An 18,331-nucleotide genomic window follows, 5' to 3' on the forward strand; every position below is an offset into this window, starting at 1 on the left:
ATTTTCAGCAGTTTTCTCAGGCTGCTGTCTAAAACATGGCAAATACATGAAAAATAATAATAAAGCAGCTTATCTTGTCACTTCTGCTTACAAACCCCCTAAACTTCTTCAGGGTTGTGTATCTGATAGAAGGTCTTCTAATGGTCCTACGGCAGACCGCCAAATTGCTAACTATGCAATGAAACTCCATGAATTCACACTAAAATACTTCCAATACTATCTGTGTTTGGTATTTCATGGAATACGCATGTCCTCATAAAAACTCAAGAAGTGATGGAGGTTAACTTCTCAGTAAGTGTTTGCTTTTATTTGGAATTATATGCTACAAAAATTGCAAAACTGAGAACTTCTTATTGCTTAAACAGTTAACATTTAAAATGCATATTTCATCAAAAAATTGCTTATCAGCTACGAACATGAACTAAGTTCTCAAATTTTATATCAATTATAAATTCAGAGAACTATACCTATTAAAGTGCACACTTTACATTCAGCATGAAAATAGATAAGGCACTTCAAATATTAAAAGACAAAACTTATTAACAGAGTTAAACCGCTTGATTAAAATAAATGGATAACTATTGCTCATCTGCATTGTAGATAATTATTTTTTCCTTCACCAGAACCACTTCTGCAGGGCAGGAACACTGAAAGAAATTACTTATCCCCCTCCAGTATTTATTGAGTAAATAAAAGCAACAACGACAACACAGGAACAAGAAGGGTTTTTTTTCTGTTCTGTTAATCATGGATGACAGCAGTTCATGTCCCACTTCAGGTTCTTACCAGGACAAAAATCCAACTATACTGCAGGAGGAAAACAGAATCTGTATTCAGAATATGAATGTAGGAGAGTAACACTGCATGTCTTCAGACATCTTATCCAGGGGCCCAATTTTAGAGAAGTCCTATATATGAAAAACCCCTTATAAATTTCTAGGGAGATTAACACAGAGAGCAATAAGGCCAAAACAGAAACTGGATTCTGCAGCTTCTGTAAACAGCTTTTTTGTTTACTTGTGTCAGGTGTAAAGGATTAATTCATGCACAAGTGAATCTGGAAGTCGTTTTAAAGGCCTCCAAAATATGTCAAAAATAATTATGCAAGTCACCTTGAAGAATACACAATTGAGCATTTAGGACAAATGATCAAGGTGTAGATCCAAGAGTTTTTCAGCTTCCACACAGTTTAGTGTTCTAATACATATTGTTTGTTGTGTCAAAATACAAAACTCATTCTGTTATTCACTTGTACGTTATCGGAAGCACTGCACAGGACCAGCACCAGAGAATAAAGGGTGTTTAGCAGAAGACTTCACCCCCGCCTTCAGCATCCTGTATTCTTTTTAACTTCAGTCTTCAGCACATCATCAATTTCTTCATAAACAGCTCTGGAAGAAGAGAAACAGGGAGACTTCTAGGAGACTTCTACATCACAGTTGCTTCACTTTGATAAAATGCACCAGTTAAATCCTGCCCAGGCATGAACTGCCAAGAGTGTTTGCCTAACAGAGCAGCATCAGCTGCAGGATGCCCAGGTTTCCATGGAAACAAAGAGCCAATCCCACAGTGTCTCTGGGATTATACATTTAATGAGACACCTCTGGACATTGTCACTTTTGATTAAATAAAGTTTGGGAACAGGACTGCAAAACACAAATGGCAAGCAAGCCACGTGGCACGCAATTACTGCACTAGTTAAAAAACATAATTAAAACTTCATTGAATTTTTCTACCTCAGAATTCAATGCCACAGAAATAAATTTTGTGTAGATGACTCGGATTTTTTGCAATTTACTGGTAGAAAGGAGAGTTTTGCCATCCACTTAGTTTCATAGTACTTTTCTGGCTGACCATTTGACCCTTTAGAGAGTCCCAGCATCCATTCTCTTCTGCAGTTTATATTTAAATTGAGGATTTTCTTGATATGCAGTAGAACAACATTCTTAAAAATCATGATTGCTGGGAACAGGAATTACTTTGGTTACCTTCCTCCAGAACCACCTGTGTTGAAGCGTCCATAAGCTTCCTCCACCAGGACCGTTACTGTGTTTTATGCACCTTTTCTAATTGCTGGATAGGACTTTAGTTTTTGACACAGCATTACTTCACCATTTTTACAGATGCTGTTTAATGAACACACTATAGGAGTTTATTCCTTAATGGGTTATGCCAGAAATATTGGAAGAAAAGAGTGGGTGCATTTTGTACATTATGTATACTGACAATCCAGTTGGGCAACTAACTCAGTCTAAATAGTGTAGTCTGTTTTCTCACTCAGAAGAAAAAGCCATCTCAGAAGCCTTGCCTTTGGCACCTACAAAACCCGTGTATTATCTATTTTAAAAGTTACTTACTCAGTAGGAGCCAAGGGATCAAATTCCATTATTTCGTAGTAATGAGGTGATTGTGACTTGTTCTTTGATGCAGCTGAAGAATAAAGATAGGCAGATCATCCAGATGTGAATTAAATGTAAATGAAATGTGTGCTTACTGCGTGTTACTTTTTTGCATCTTCCTGAAAATCGCAAATTACTTCCTCTGTATCTAGTTGCTTTAAATGCTAAAATGGACAGACACGTCTAAGAGAAGCCGTATGCAATATCAGATTCTATCTGTCTGTTGCTGGTCCTAGTCTTTGACAGCCATTATGTAACCAACACAAAAAATACACCTCCACGACAGTCAGGTGGTCTGCAGTACTTCTTACCTGCTAGTGACTGTCCGTTTAATGATGTAGTATGTCCAGTCTGCAGATTTACTGGATTCAGAGGCACTGGGCTTAAAAGAGTTGCCAGCTAAGGACATCAAGCAAAACAGTGCATAAGTGGATTGTTATATGAAAGAGAACTGGTTTGACTTGACTTATCTTTAGACTTTCAGACTACTGCAAATACATTCTAAGGTCAACAGTTACCAGTCTGATTAATCTCCATTCTCCACACACAGTTCAAAACATCTTTTTAGTTGTTATCTATAGCACATTTGTATGATTTACTTCTCTGTAATTTGTTACACTACACAGACTCAAAGGCCACAGTACTTACAATAAATACCTGCTTTTACTTGCGGTTTAAAATGGGAAATATGCGTGTGTTTGGAGTCTGCTTCTCATCTTTTCAATTTCATAATGCCTACCACAGAATAGCATTCAAATGCATAACATTATCTCAAAGCCCCTTTATATTTTTTTGCATTCTTCCTGTCACAGGTCTTAGGTTGGCAGCATATGCCATTTGTCCTGCACTGTACTTGGTTTTTAAGCATTTGAGGTTTTTGGTGTGGGTTTTTTTGGGGGTGGTGGTGGGTTGTTTTTTGGGTAGCGGGCTTGGTTTGGTTTTTTTTTTTTAGTATCTTCTTTGAGATAGCAAATACACCATAATCACATAATGGCAGCAGGTGATCTCCCCTTGTTCCTTCACACAGCAACAATGTCAGTACAAATAACAGTTTGTATTTTGCTTTCTGCAACCCCCCCGAGATTGTGCTGGACCCCAGAAATATGCTTTCATATTAGCATCTGTGGTATCAAAAGAGAAAAGCTGGCCTGGTCACCAAATGCAGAGTGTTCCCTGATGTATGGAGAAGGGCCACAGAACAGATCTTTGCATCCCATTTGGACAGCAGTTGGGGTAAATCCAAACAGTTCTCATTTTGACAGTTGCCAGCAAAGAATGATTATTCTGAACATGAGTGTTACTCACATTGCTATATGAATGTCCAGCTGGGTTGCTTACACTAGTGTTTTGTGTTTCAGTTGCAAATCTAGGAGAGAGTAATACATTGAAAGTAACTGAGAAACTATAAAAACTGTATATTCTGATTGTTACTTTGGGTTTTTTTGCTGGTCTGTTTTTACCTTATGTCACAACTGAGTGCAGCACAGATAGAAGGAAGGGAACTACAAGGACACCTGCTTTAAACTCTCCCTATTGACCTGTACAATTCATCTGTTTCTCCCTTTCACTGCAGTATTGGCAACACTCAAGCAGAAAATCATTTCTCTCTCAGGTATGTTTTGACTGTTGAGCTATGACTAAACAGTGCTGCAGTAGTAGCGTATTTCTAAGCATGGTAAGCAACATCTAGTACACAGGTAGTTTTCACTTGTTTTACTGGAGTAATCTGTACAAACAGTACATCTGTGGTCTCAGAGCTTTCTATAAACTATTAGATGAATTACTAATACCTGAGTATTAATTAGATGAAGTACTAATACCTCTGAACATTGGTTATCTGTCCTTGGTAAGAGATTACTCACGGAAATTGCTGAGCTTTTGTAGCAGGTGCTAAATCTAGCTGTGGATAAATAGATGGATGATGCCTGTTTTTATCTTCAGGGTGTGCAGATATGCAATCTGAAATTCAAAGCAATAATTAATGATCATTTAAACATTAAGCAAATGTTGTACTACGAACATTGAAAGAGTCAAGCTTTGTTTGGAAGGCATCTAAAGAATCTGAAATGAATTGCTGTTTATCACATGAAAGGCAGAATTTTAATAACTCTGAGAAGGTATTACGTGCAATATATTTATCTCCTTAAAATATCAGAACATCATCAGTAGTGTTATACACAGTAGATGCCACTTAAAACTCTTTTCACTATTTCTAAAAGATGAGAATGGAATTATAGGCATTTATCCCTGGGGGGACATTCACACCTTTAACTTCAGTGTAGGGACTCCCCTGGGGTGGGTAAGGTAGGGACTTCTGCAAACAGTAATTTAGGGTACCAAAGGTAGGAGATTTCCCACTCCTCTTGACTATGAAAGAAGTCTATCTAGAGTTAGAGGAGATGAGTACCTTTCTCAAAGCGAGCTGTTTCTAACACTGAGTGCCTCCTGAAAAAAGCTTGGCCATCAAGAAGGTATGATAAGAGCATATCTGTGCTTTTTTCTTCCAAACCTACAGAACAAGCAACTACCAGACTGTCTTAAAGGCTTCACTGTAATAGAAAACAGAACATGTTCTACTGTTCAAATTTACGTAACAGGGGAAAAAAGATTGTTGCTTCCACTGTAAACAAACTACAGGGAACTTCATACTACCTTACATTTTTTTCCTATGTACACACATCAATGCTCCTTTTAAGGAGATTTAAGGTAAAGTTAAGGACTGTCTTTGTTTTCTTTCTTACAAGGAACTTCTTGATTCCTCCACTAGGCTTTGTTGGTTTGCATTAGGAAAACACACTGCAAGGAAAACGTGCATTCATTACTTACTAAGGCCTGAAGGAGACACTGCAGAGTCGGTCTGCACCGCTGCTGAGGTAGGAGATGGAGAATCTATGGAGAGGTCAAGCAGATCACTTGAGGGAGCAGATGGCTGTTTCCTGTACAGCTTTGCATTTGAAAAGGAATAAAGTTGTTTGGTTTTTGTTTTTTTTTTTTTTGTGTGGGTTTTTTTGTTGTTTTGTTGTTTTTTAAAAGGAACTTGTATAGTTTTAAACAAATTGCTATTTTCACAGAATATAAACTTAGTATCATAATAATATAATGAATATCACAATAACATAGTGAATATCATAACATTAAAAACTGGCAGGATTGAAAGAAGACCAGGATACTTGTGTGCATGTATGTGTGAGAGACAGCTAATGAAACAAGAAATGCTTTCCAGAAAAGATCAGTTTCAGCAAGTTTGCTATTTCAAAAAAATGAAGAAAACCAATTCTAAAATAGGAAATAGAACAGACTCAGTTCTAAAAAGCAGTTGAGCAATCATGAGCTTGTTTAGATACAGGCTTGGTATCAATCTTCTGATTGATCCTGTGCAATTATTTTCATGCTACTTATTTGTATTATTGAGTTTTGATACATACTAAGGAGAGATTTTTTTTCCCCCAGTCCTGTTTTAGATCGGAGAAGTTCAAAATCAAAACAATGTTTCCTAGGACACAGAAAAGGGTTCCCTTTGTTTCTTCTATGAATGTGTTAGAATTAAAAATGTAGCCAACAAAAGAGTTTAATAAAACCACCTGCTTGAATCATACAGGTTTGGTCACACCAGATTAAAATAAAATAAATAAATAAAAGATGATGCATTTTAAACTTGAAGACTGCTGAGTAATACAAAAATGCACAGACTGCACCATTTGGACTATTAACTAATCCAACAGAGCACCCATCAAGCAAAAACATCCACCTACATAACCAGAATGCAGTAATAGTGGCTTTTCAAGGAAAACAAGATCATCTTCTATCTTTTTTTAATAATTGTCAGCTCTATTTCAGCATTTCGAATGCAGTCATTTTCATATTGAGTCCTAGATGACTATACAATTATGGCTTAGCAGAAGCTGAAACGTGCAAAACTACTTTCGGCAATATAATTAACAACCATAATTATCAATCAATAAAGGATAATCATTAAAGAATTGCTACAAGCCAATAGTCACAATTCAGAAAAAGCTCTGACTCAGAAAAAACATCAGTAATAGTGAATTCTGATAGTGTAATAATATTTCAGCCTATATATGCTTAACAGGGAATAAATTAAAAGAAATGTTATGCCTCCTCATTTTGTATATGGCAGATAATGGTGCTTAGCTGCAGAGGTCATAAACCAGTATCTGCATAGGTGTCTGTCTCTCATTTTTCCTGACCAAGCTTCCACCTTAGATTTGACATTATTTGCTACTTTAGTTAGATGAATTTGCATGAAATTCTGCAAATGAGACTTTAGAAAATAATCGATGACTAGTATCAGCCTGTTGTCTCCTGTACCTCTCAACTAGAGAATAAAATTCTGCACATACCAAAACTGCATTTTTCATCATGAACAGAAAATGGAATGTTTACAGTCCTGCAGCTCACGAGTTCATCTATAATGACTTACCTCTGTGCGTTCACGTTGTATTCTCTGATTCTCCAAAAACCGGACTCTGTTTCGAGAGAACCTGTTGAAGTTGCAGAGTTAAATGTTCACTCATATACCTGTGATGTCACTCCTAGGAATATGAAACCAGTTGTGATCAAAGCCTGACTATCAGAAGACTCCAGAGGCACCAAACAAGCACTACAGATGCTTTTCTCTGGGGCACTTGTCTCTGCACTAGCAATTTGACCCTCTCTTCTCCAGGACCGTGGTCCTCTGATGACCTACACTAACACTAACATAAAAGTTTGATCTTGGAGACAGCCATCTGTTCCTTCCAAAACAAAACCGAGGCACAGCTGACAATAAAGTCTGCCTCTGTTCACGCCAGATGGGTAACTATGAACACGCACTGTGCCAAATCTGACCCCTTCTGACCAGAACACCTATAACCAAATCCCAGGAAGTTTCTGTCCTCAGAGGTCCCCACATTCCCTCCTACCACCTCAGGACAAACCACACACCTATCCTGGTATACAGCCCTCTCAGTAGTTCAGCCATTTGGAATAATTTTTTTTAAAAAATAATATATGGAAACCAAAAAATCCACCTATGTAAATATGTGTTAGAAGCTGTAACAGTGCTACAGTGGGTCCAGAGGAGACCCAGTCAAGTGATACTCGGCATCCACAAGGCCAATGTATTTCAGGAGTAAGAGCCCCTGGTGGTATGGACATGAAGCTGTCTGTACAACTCCATTTGCTTCTCAGGGTTACCATGCTGGTGGGGCCCACAACCATAATATATATGCAGAGAGGAACAGAAGGAAAAAAAACCCCAACCCTTTACAACTGCAAAACATAAACCATTTATCTGACATTTATCTGAAATGCAGAAAGACCTGAAGAGTTGCTAAAGCCACTAGAGGGTGTCATCGTTACATACATGAGGCCAGTTTCTCCCACAGTGGTGATTGATACCTGATTTAATTTGGACTCTACGCGAATAATCAGAAACAGAGAATGCAGCGTGATTTCTCTTCAAACAATACACACAGTATGAAACAGATGCAGCTAGTTAATATCACTTTGTCCTTTACACATCTCACTGTACAGAGGGAGTTTCAAAGAACAAACCCTCTGCAACAAACTACCCAAATCCATTGCAATACATACCAACTTAAGTGCAACGCATCTGCACCCAGGAAGACTCATTACATATAAACCATAATGTTACAGTCCTAAAACGCAGTAGTTTTCTGTCCAGTTTCACAATGGCAAATTAACCGCTCCTTCAATCACCAGGTGAGTCCTTCATAAGGAATTTGTTGAATTATACCCACAAGCTACTATTCAACAGGTTCTTGGCCTTGCCAGTATCTGTCAGTCGTAACAAAAATGTAAGCCCACATCTGACTTCAGTGGATTTACAGAAGCTGAACAGAATTCCGTTTTTGCTTTACTAAAATGAAAAGCTTCCTAAAGGAAGAAGTGAGCACACAATTTTTTCAAGGCAATACTGTAAAATAGGCCAACACTGCTGTAGACATAAAATATTAAAGCTAAATGTTGTCAAGATTAGGCCCAAAGTTTGTGCCACGATAGTTAGAACTAGTGGTATTTTTCATGCAGCATTCAGAAAAGGATTGTAAAGAAAAGATGACTAAATTCTTTAAATCTGCTACATTTCATCATGAACCATTACACTCGATGCATAACGATTTCTAGAACATTTCTTAGCCATGGAGGAGATGAACTACTTCACATGGAAGGCTAGTTCCTATTAAACCAAAATGCTCTCTGTGAGTACACATGTGATATTTTGAGGGCTAACTGGAATTTTGAGTTTAAAATTAATTTCAGGTTTGCTAGCATCTAGTCATGCTACCAGTGACATAATACACAAACACAGCGGATGTTAATACAAGCACTGCGGTGCTTCCACGTGTGAAAGAAACAAACATTTTCTCCTGTACAAGTAGAACAGTGTGTTTCAATCCGGTTGAGAAAAGCAAGCGACTCTCTCAGGCACACAATGAGGCAGAATGCTGCTCTGTGGCAGATTTCTGCAGTAATGCTGTCAAACTTGTTTAGAAAGGAGAACAAGTATTCTTTCCTGGAAGCATATGCACTCAACAGAGATAAGGACCATCACCAGTACCAAAGGGTTTGTAGCAGACTGATTACAAATTCACTGTGCACTACCAAAGAGGAACGTCAAATTCCAAAACGATTTTTGTTTGTGGGCTTCCATCTGATCTCCTGTCTATGCTGTTACCTTTTTTACCCCATTCTAATGGTTTTCTAACTACCTTTATGAAGCATTTCTGAAGTGTTTAGGAGAAGACAAATAGATGATTTTGTCTTTTTGCAATCATGTTTCTTTTCTGGATTTAAGGATAAAATATGTTTCTTTGTGGAGGATCAACATTAGATGTATGGATCACCGTGTCCATTAAGTGTGCTTATTTAGTTAGGACACCAAATGTATCCAACTACTTACCTTTCATGTCCCAGGAGGACATTATTCAGATCTTCATTTACTTGTATTAACTCAACTACCACATCTTCATTCTCCACTGTCACCAACAATTCCATGATCCTCTCCTGCATCATCCGACAGGTCTTATACAGTTTCTGCCCAAGGCAAGGGAAGAAAAAAAAAAAAATATCTTAACTGTGGTCTCCCAGTTTGTCAGTTCTGGAGAAGAATGATAAGACACTTGAGCACTGCAGACTCACGGGTAACATTCCTTATATTACAAACCGCATGCATACCAAACATTGCAAATAGCGTAATTTTCATGTCTTTGATCTCTGCAAGGCAGGTTGACAACTCCTATCATCACAGCCAGCACTCCTACCCAATCCCTACCTCTTGACCCACCTTATTTCTAAAGATATATCTGTCTCTAAAGTCTAAATTACAAATTACAAAACAACGGAGACCCCTCTGGGTGATGCAGAGCAAATTTAATTTGATCCTGTTTGAAGCTGATTAAAGTCAGCAGGATACTTCACATGGATGTAATGGCTGCGATCCTGTTCAATGTCTGCTTGACCAAAGGACAATAGCAGACTAAAGGACAGAAGTGCTCGGTGACACAAGTCTCTACCTCTAACTGCTCCTCTAAGAGGGGAGGTTTGCATGCACTTAATCTTTGCATTTTTTGAGAAAGTAACACGAACCTAGCAGAATCAGCTGATACAAGAATTACGAGGGTTTACTGAGCAGAATTATGCATTAATGCCAGTTGAAATGGAAGATAGCTTATTTATATTCCTCTCCATTACAGCTTTTGCATGTTCAAAGAACCAAATTCTTTAGCAACAGGAACTTCAACTCAGCCAACACTTTCCCCCCCTGCAGTGCATGTGCAAATGCTGGCTGGCTCCGCTTAAGGGGAAAAATTACTCTATTTGCACGCTGCTATTAAAAAATTGCTCTGGCTAGTATTTTCAAAGTGATATGATTTTTCCTCAAAAACTATACTCTTCAGGTAAATATTTTATTTTTGTAAAAAGAAATTTTGCACCCTTTTGCCAAATCTGCATAAGGATTACAGAGTACTGTACCTTTCAGTACTGTACCTTCATAGCCAAGGATAAAACACACAAAAATTTATTCAGTGTAATGTAAGTAATTAAATATAAAACCTCTCCAACTCCGCACTTTACTACCTGATCTGCATTTTAAAAAAAGGCGTGTATTTCTTATGATTCCATTGTACAGGCAGCCTAGTTTTGTAGATGTTAATATTCAATAGAAAAGAAAATTGAGACACTCATTCCAAGCACAAATTTGCTAGACTTTGCTCCGACCCACAACGATGCATGCACTCATGTTTTGAAAAAATGGGAGTTTTAGAATGATGGACTACCAGCTGGTATAACAATCATCAGCAATTCCACGGAATTTGTGCTAACTCTTACCAGCTGATGATCCGGACTCAGATTCCTGCATGTCCCTCAAGTATGGCTACTCACTGCCCAGTACAAAAGTTTGTTACCTTCTTGGCTGATCCTGAGCTTTAGCTACCCTTTAACTACTGTTCCTAGCCAGCACAGCCTTTCAAGTGAGGTCTCCTATCTTAAGCCTTGTCCAAAACAGGGTGGAGAAAGGGAGGAGCCTAGCCACTAATGAAGCTACAGGACTGAAAATATGTTGCACTGATCACGTTTACCCTGTTACAGTTTTTATTGAAAGACTCCAGATAATCAGAAAGACTGAAATTAATGTCTCCAACTCACTCAAAGCCTAAACAAGCAGCTTTTAATGAAGGACTTTGTTCTCCGACAACAAAAGCCTAATCCAAGCAATCCAGGTAGAACCAAAACCAAAAAGAAACACTAAACATTGTTAAAGGAACAGGCCAGCCACCCTTGAAAACAACAGAAAGAACAACAGTGAAATTAGCATAGAAGGAATGAGTTTTCAGTCACTCTCCCACAAATGGGAACTCCACACCCTGTCCTCAGACTTTTGCCAAAAATTTTATTACTGGGAGTGTCAATTAAGAATCCGCTGGTTTACTGTGGGCAACCTAATCTGTGCACCCCCATGCAGAAGGGGCTACAGCGGGAGACAGGAAAGGAAAGACATACAGACATACCGCTCCTGTTCCGCAGCCAGAAACACTTACCTTGTCATGGACTGGACAGAGGTGGCCGTATATATTAAGCCAGTGAATTCTCCTACCTGGTGTATCTTTCACTGGCTGCTTAAGTCATCTAGCCCAGTTTGCACCTTGGCATCCTCCCTGGTGGCAGTAGCACTACAGAATTTAGGTACTGTGCATAGAACTGCCATAGATTAGCTGCTTAGGTGGTGTCCTTTGCTGGAACATCCTATACTCAATCTTATACCGCAGGCAAAGCCAGCCCTCTGCAATCTATTGCAACAGCTATTTGCTCGTGTTTAAAGCCTACTCTGCTCAGACCTTTGCTTCTTAGGCCCTTCCCTCCTTGCATTTGTAGCTCCACAAACCTCTGCAAAAAAGACAGTGTTGGAGATGCGAGGCACTTCCAGGGGAGCAAAACCGGATTGCATCTGGTTCCTATCTGGTTCCCCCAGACCAGCAGCGCTGCCTGTCATTAAAGATGAGAGACAGTGGCAAACTGGTGCTCTGTCTCCATATCTCAGCTCCAGCGGTAAACCAATCCATGAATGGACACAGCTGAACACCATGACCTTGAAGGCAAACCAACAGCACTCGGTACGGGTTCCTTGCAAAGGAGAAATACTCAGCTGGGCAAGAGAAGCATACCAAAGGGTTGTAAATATTAGATCAGCTCTCCAACACATTTAATGCTGACAAATTACCAAAATGCTTCCTCATCACAGAAGTTCAGAGGTAAATTTAGAAAGAGAAGGATGTGATAAAAGCCTTTTAAATTCTTGCAGACAATAAGAAACAGAAAAATGTCCATTGATATAGGTCACTGTTGAAATACTAAAGTAATTCTGCATTTTTAATTTCTAAAAAAGAAAATGCAGCACGAGCAAGATGAAGAAACAACATCATAGGAAGAAGAACACCTGTACGTTCACTGTCAAATCTAAACTGGACTATTGCAATACATCTCCTTCAGGCTACGCTTTAAGAGCACATGGATTCATCTATAGCACAGCAAGCTCCCAGTCTTTGAGGTCACGCACATAAAACCAATGCTTTATATTCCACACTGGCCTTCAGTCTGCCTTTAAGGTACTGGTAATAATAAAGTGAGCACTGAAAACTCCAGGACGGATATGAGAGACTGTGTCATCATGCGTTTTCCCACAAGGCAACTGCGTTCAACTGGAATGTTCTCCGGGCTGTTTGACAGAACATGCTTAACAGAGAACGCTCCATTATGAAATTCCTTTGCCCTTGGAATTCCCTAGAGCTTAAATCTGCATTGCAAGCTGTATTGTCCTTTCCTGACTGTCTAGATGTCAGGGGAAGGTGAAAAAGACAAAAGAAAGCCAAGCAAAACCAGAGACAGAAACCTATTGTTGGATTCCATCTGGCAATCTGAATCCAGATGTTAAAAGAAAGGATACAACATATTTTAAAATCAACTTTGACCAAACCAAACCAATATGCCCTACTAATGAATTACTACATACCTGTAAAAGATTCATATCATCTGGATTTTCAGAGCCAGGAACATTTTCCTTTAATATTGTTGACATGACTCTCACATTCATTTTTGCCATGTCCAGTTCACTGTATAGTTTCCCAATCTGTTGAGTTCAACAGGACAGAACATTGTGCAGGTGAACAGAGTGAGCAGAATAATTCTTACCCCTGTAATATGCACTTTCTTCCCCATTAGGTATAATGACAGGTCTAATTAGCATTATTTTACTCCAATGACATGCCATGAAAATGAATGGAATTAGCTCAGCTTTTATATGTGCAATCTAACTAAGATCCAAGTCTGATAGTACGATGGTTTTCCTTACAGTTAATCCTTCTCACTATGTTACAGTTACTCTTTTTAGTTATGTTCCTGCTTAGCCTGTAGGTAAGTGAACTGTCCTTTCCTTCCTGCTTTTTAGAATAATCTCTTCACACAAGCCTTATGCAAAAGTAAGTTTGGCTTTCTCGCTTGTCTTTGAAGTAACTTTAATCAATTTGCATAACAACATCATATGACATCACTAGATCTTCTCATGCTTGAGTAAATGATTCCACTTTCTGGTTCATGTACAGCTTAGCATTTATTGAATTCACTTCTGCTTACTTTGTTTTGGCACACCACTACATAAAATACCTTCAGGAGAACAAACCTAAACCCATTAATATAGGTGCCACTTGAACTGACAGTCCCTTCCAGTGGTCTATGCACCCACGTTGTTGAAATCACACATTAACAGTATTTTTCCAGCAGACTCGCACTCCTTAAACCTGTAGTACTGCACCTGCTCCGAAGTCAACAATAATGTTGGGCCCGTGGGAAGAGGCAGCAAAGAACGTTTTGCAGGATTGGCAGAAGATGGTGATGACTTTGTAGAAGGCTGAGATGAAGTCTGTGGAAAGATAAAAGACAGAGCTTGGGTTTAACAAAAGAATTGAAGCAGACATCCAGATGAGCAAGCTACAAAACACCTTTGTGAGACTAGACAACCGGGCATTAGCTTTCTCATAATCAATGCTTCCAGGGAATTTATTGAGCAAGGTCTATTTACAATAATAAATGTAATGGCTATTTTGTAATGAAATGAGGCTTGGAATCCAGATGTCTTTTAAACAGGCTTGCAAGTAAATTCCATCACAGGACAAAGCGGGAATGGCTAAGAACAGGGTAGCTCCTTGAGCTCTTAAGCCATCTAACAGCCACAAGTCCTTCCCAAAGTGCTGTTGCAATTTTACAGTGAAGGACAGTTCAGAATGGGATCGCACCTGGAAGCAGTGGAAAGGTTGGGGGGTTAAGTCTGGGTCTCTGCAGAAGATGAACTACAAAGGCCTTCTGGATCAAAAAGCTGGAACACTTAATCTGCAGAAAGCTTCGCTTGCATTGCATTTGAACTGACTGCTGTCAAAAAAAATCCAAATGCAAAACTCAGCCTGCACAAGACTACACACTTCAAGACCTTCACTTCCTAGAAACTAAGGTAAAAACTGTGTTCAGGTCCGCTGTTACTGAGATCAACAGAACATTTGCCACTGATTTTAATTAGCAGGCACATGTTAGTAGACAGAATTGTCGCTACTGTACTTGGCGAGGAAATAAAAAGTATTGAGAGCATTCTCCACACAGCTTGTTCAAACCACCTTTAAATACATAAGCTTTTCTGTACTTCACTATTTAATCATTGACTCAAACTCAGCATAAATCTCAGTCATTCCTGTCTGCACTGATTACAGACATTTAATTCTGTAATTGCAAGGTTTTACCCAGTGGTGGATGGCTTTCACACTCTCCGAAACTCCTCTAATAGAAAAAAAAAAAATCTGGAAAGAATGTCTTTAAAACACATAGTGTATTTTCAGCTAATGTCCAGTGCTCAAGCCACACTTATACTTAATATCCTAGATGCTCCACAATGGCATATGCCTAAAAAACATTTAGTGTGTACAGGCTTTGCAAACAGCTGGAGATATATATATAGACAATAGTATTTTCTTACAGATTTCTGTATCTCTTGGTTTAATTTTCAAGATAAACAATGCTCATATCCTGAACAGTATGCATTTTCATGAACATCTTACTCATATTAGTTGAGGCTTTCAGAAGATGGCAAGTGTGGAGCACTCAGCTCTCATTAATTTTGAGGCAAACAGCGTGCCCAAACGCTTTGCACACTGTGAAAGTCTCAAGAGAGAGATGCTTTCTTTTTGAGAATGTATCTGCTAATCTGTGGTTTGAAATAAAATGAACTATTATACAGGCCAGGCTTCTTTGTCGTTATCTTAGCTGTTATAATTGAAACTGATTCACGTGCTTAAATAGGCTGGTCATATTCTGCCCTGAAGCATTTAAATAAAAAAAAAAAAACCACTCAAACACACCTTCTTCATCTACAGGGTTCATGCAATTAACACAACCTCTTTCTAATTTACAATGGTTAATGAAGTATCCTTGTGTATCCCCACCTTAGGTCCCCCTCTGCTGCTGTCAGAAGATGGAAACTCCACTCCTTTCTTCAGCAATTCCAGATAAACTTCTTTTACTTCGCTCACATCCACCATTCCTTGGAAACCTCGAGCCCACGTCTAGTTTTGAAATAACAGGAGCGGGAACAGTCACAGAAATGGACAGTCAGTGGGTTAGAGAAGTGCTTCTAACAGAAGTGGTCCTAAGTGCAGGTCCCTCCATACACACCAGCTAACTCCATTCAAAGCAGCAGCAACCACGAATGCTCCAAAGTTACTTCTCATCCTGCTTGCTAAGTGCAGCCACGGAAGGAGCACATACACAAACTGAGAAGGGAGTATAAAAGGTGGAGGTTGACAGTTTTTCAGTTTTTCCTCTTTGTCTCCCAGCCTGTGGTACTCCTGCAGGAAGCAGGAGCAGCAAGACTCAAGTCTGCTTTAGGAAGAGGCTCCCATGAGTATGTTACAGCACAGAAATGGGCTGCATTGTTAAATGTTTCCCACATAGCAGAGACACAAACACTTAACTGTTTACTTTAGACTTACCATGACAAAGGTCAAGATTTTCTCCTGCATGTCAATTGGCAGATTGTATCTTGGATTCAGTAGCTTCACCAGCTTGTCTTTACAGAAATCTTTCTTCACAACTAAAGACTGGAATCTTGGGCCACAGTTCTCTATACACATATCAAGCAGCTGCACACACAAAAAGCTTGTTACACAGATACTGGGGGGGGGGAACAACCAAACCCAATTTGACTGCTTTTGTTTCCTTTTGTTTAATTTCTCCCAAGGTGTTATGGGGGAACAGTATAAATGGATATGAGCAGATTATTGCCAGCTATCTCACTAGAATGTCTGATGAGGTTACTACAGGGAAACAGCGGCTCATTGTATGCACTTTTATAGCTATGCAATACAAATGAGATGTGTTAGCCAGAGTATACTACTTTTAATAGAGAAATATGGTCACGTTTGTTTCCATGTCATAGCAGTTACTGAACATACACTACCTTAACAGCATGAAATCTGTCCAGAGCTTAAAAAATGAATTGTACAGATTCTGTAATAGAATTAATCCACTGCCTAGCACATAGGTACCCTGATCTGGCAGATTCTGAAGAGCTCTACAAGAGGAGAAAATAAGATTACTAAATGCCTCTCTTCTAATCTGCCCTGAAAGTGAGAGACTAATGAAAAAACAGAAAAGAGCAAAGTCAAAAACTCCGAGTATGATTTCTCCCCGTGTTTTAAAGGTCACGCTGGTTTGAAACAGAATAGCCAAATTGTTCAAACTGTCAGATTCATCTTCATGAAAGAAGTCTACTTCCAAAACTCAGCTTGGAATGCTCAAGAGTAGGATCCCTGCAAGCAACATGTCTGCCTTACGAAATACAGCAGTATGGGATGACATAATACTTCTCCCTTGTACACTTGGAGTGGTCAATTACAATTCCCGTTTTACAGCAGACATATCAAAAGCTGTCACTATGTCCCAGTCACCTGAAATCAGGCCAATACCAGTCTTGATAGGAGACTGGGGTCAGTCTGATCAGGTGCAGAATCAGGAACAGCACTCATCTTGCCTGGCTCAAATCTGGAAATCAGCCACAGGACTACGATGCCCCATGTACAGAAACACTGTCACTCTTTGCTTTTTACTCTTCACCCATAACTCAACTTTCCCTCCCAATTGAAAAGGGAAGATGGAAAGGTGAAAGCAAAGGGTAGAAATTACAGAAGTTTACAATGTTTCATGGGTTGATACAAAACTTTCCCTGAATCATGCAACAGACAGGATATATCCTCAAAAGGATGCACAGATTTTAAGACTATTGTAATCTTGATAAATGTAGATTCAATATACTTTCCTATTTAGAGCAGACTATATTCGACTAAGTTGAAATCATTTTAGTAACTCATTTTCTAGCCTCACGACTTGGGGATTTTTCTCCCAGTGTGATCAGGAACTTATGGGAGAACAGGTTTAAGACCAGAAGAAAACACATTGCCGAAATGAAAACAGGGTAGAACAAAGAGACGCTAGCAGACTGCTGTGCAAAAAACCTGAGATATAATTACAAAAAAATCTTGGCTCAAATAATTATTTTTCATTTGAATGAGTACATGAAACATATGCTAATAAGCCAAGTCATTTGCCTGTGCAGTACTTCAAAGATGGTCTGTGTTAAAACATTTTCAACCCAGTGCATGGGAAATTTGGTATGCTACTCTCTATTATTAATTCCCTACTTAAGGGACTGAGTATTTACCCTCTGAATGGAAGTACTGAACGAGTGGGCTAGATCCTTCACTCAATTATGCCAGTCCAGCCCACTCAGGGTGAAACTAAGCTGGCGTAAGAAAGAAGAATTTGACTCAATTATTTTTAACTGGACCATCCATGAACAAGTCACTTCCATGCTAATAACACCTTTCATTAGAATTTCAATATGGTTAGTTACCATTGCAAATAGGACTTCACCTTCCCAAGCAGTTCCACTGGAATGAAGAGATCCAAGGTGGCCAAATCAACCACTGCTCCACATAGCACAATAGAATCTCAATAAAAACATGTTTTAATAACAGAACTGGCAAATTAACTTCAACCAAACCATTAAATTTCCTCTAAATGACAGGCAGGACCTGAGAACTGCTGAAATTGACAGAGCTGCTATGTTCCAAACTAGCTGACACCAGACATCCAGCTGAGAAGACATCTGCACTGAGAAGGGGCGCGAATTCCACTATCAAAGCCCTCTGGTTCACATGACAGCAACGCAAACCTAAAATTATAAAGGGCATCTGAACAGAGGTGAAGCCAAATTGTAAGGCAGAAACAAAAAAGGGAGAAGTTGGTGGGTATTACAGAAAGTCAGCTGCATTCCTTATCAACAGAGGCCTCACTCAGAATTCAGTAGGACTATA

General features: G+C 39.1%; 1 protein-coding gene and 1 long non-coding RNA gene across 6 annotated transcripts in view; one reads left to right on the top strand and one right to left on the bottom strand.

Annotated features, from left to right (window-relative positions):
- Window positions 1–4: 4 nt before the first annotated feature.
- The window catches only part of TOM1L1 (target of myb1 like 1 membrane trafficking protein), a 37,730-nt gene continuing 19,403 nt past the window's right edge, over window positions 5–18,331 (bottom strand). For 3 of the 4 annotated variants that reach the window (XM_056332558.1, XM_056332638.1, XM_056332485.1), the window contains 12 exons: window positions 15,950–16,099; window positions 15,404–15,523; window positions 13,729–13,836; window positions 12,931–13,047; window positions 9,322–9,455; window positions 6,841–6,901; window positions 5,226–5,343; window positions 4,262–4,358; window positions 3,705–3,765; window positions 2,711–2,798; window positions 2,358–2,430; window positions 5–1,391 (listed from right to left, as the gene is read on the bottom strand). In XM_056332558.1, coding sequence (XP_056188533.1) covers window positions 1,328–1,391; window positions 2,358–2,430; window positions 2,711–2,798; window positions 3,705–3,765; window positions 4,262–4,358; window positions 5,226–5,343; window positions 6,841–6,901; window positions 9,322–9,455; window positions 12,931–13,047; window positions 13,729–13,836; window positions 15,404–15,523; window positions 15,950–16,099 — 1,191 coding nt within the window. In that variant the 3' untranslated portion in view covers window positions 5–1,327. Of the gene's footprint in view, window positions 1,392–2,357; window positions 2,431–2,710; window positions 2,799–3,704; window positions 3,766–4,261; window positions 4,359–5,225; window positions 5,344–6,840; window positions 6,902–9,321; window positions 9,456–12,930; window positions 13,048–13,728; window positions 13,837–15,403; window positions 15,524–15,949; window positions 16,100–18,331 lie in introns of those variants that run through there. The other variant, XR_008820944.1, reaches the window with a different exon arrangement.
- On the top strand, window positions 3,757–5,385 carry LOC130146607 (uncharacterized). Of its 2 annotated transcripts, none has more exons than XR_008820966.1 (2): window positions 3,757–4,011; window positions 5,144–5,385. It is a non-coding gene; the product is annotated as an uncharacterized LOC130146607 (long non-coding RNA). The 2 variants fall into 2 exon arrangements; XR_008820962.1 differs by having other exon boundaries at window positions 5,167–5,385.

This window comes from Falco biarmicus, chromosome 1, assembly GCF_023638135.1.
Source record: "Falco biarmicus isolate bFalBia1 chromosome 1, bFalBia1.pri, whole genome shotgun sequence".
NCBI classification, from domain to species: Eukaryota; Metazoa; Chordata; class Aves; order Falconiformes; family Falconidae; genus Falco; species Falco biarmicus.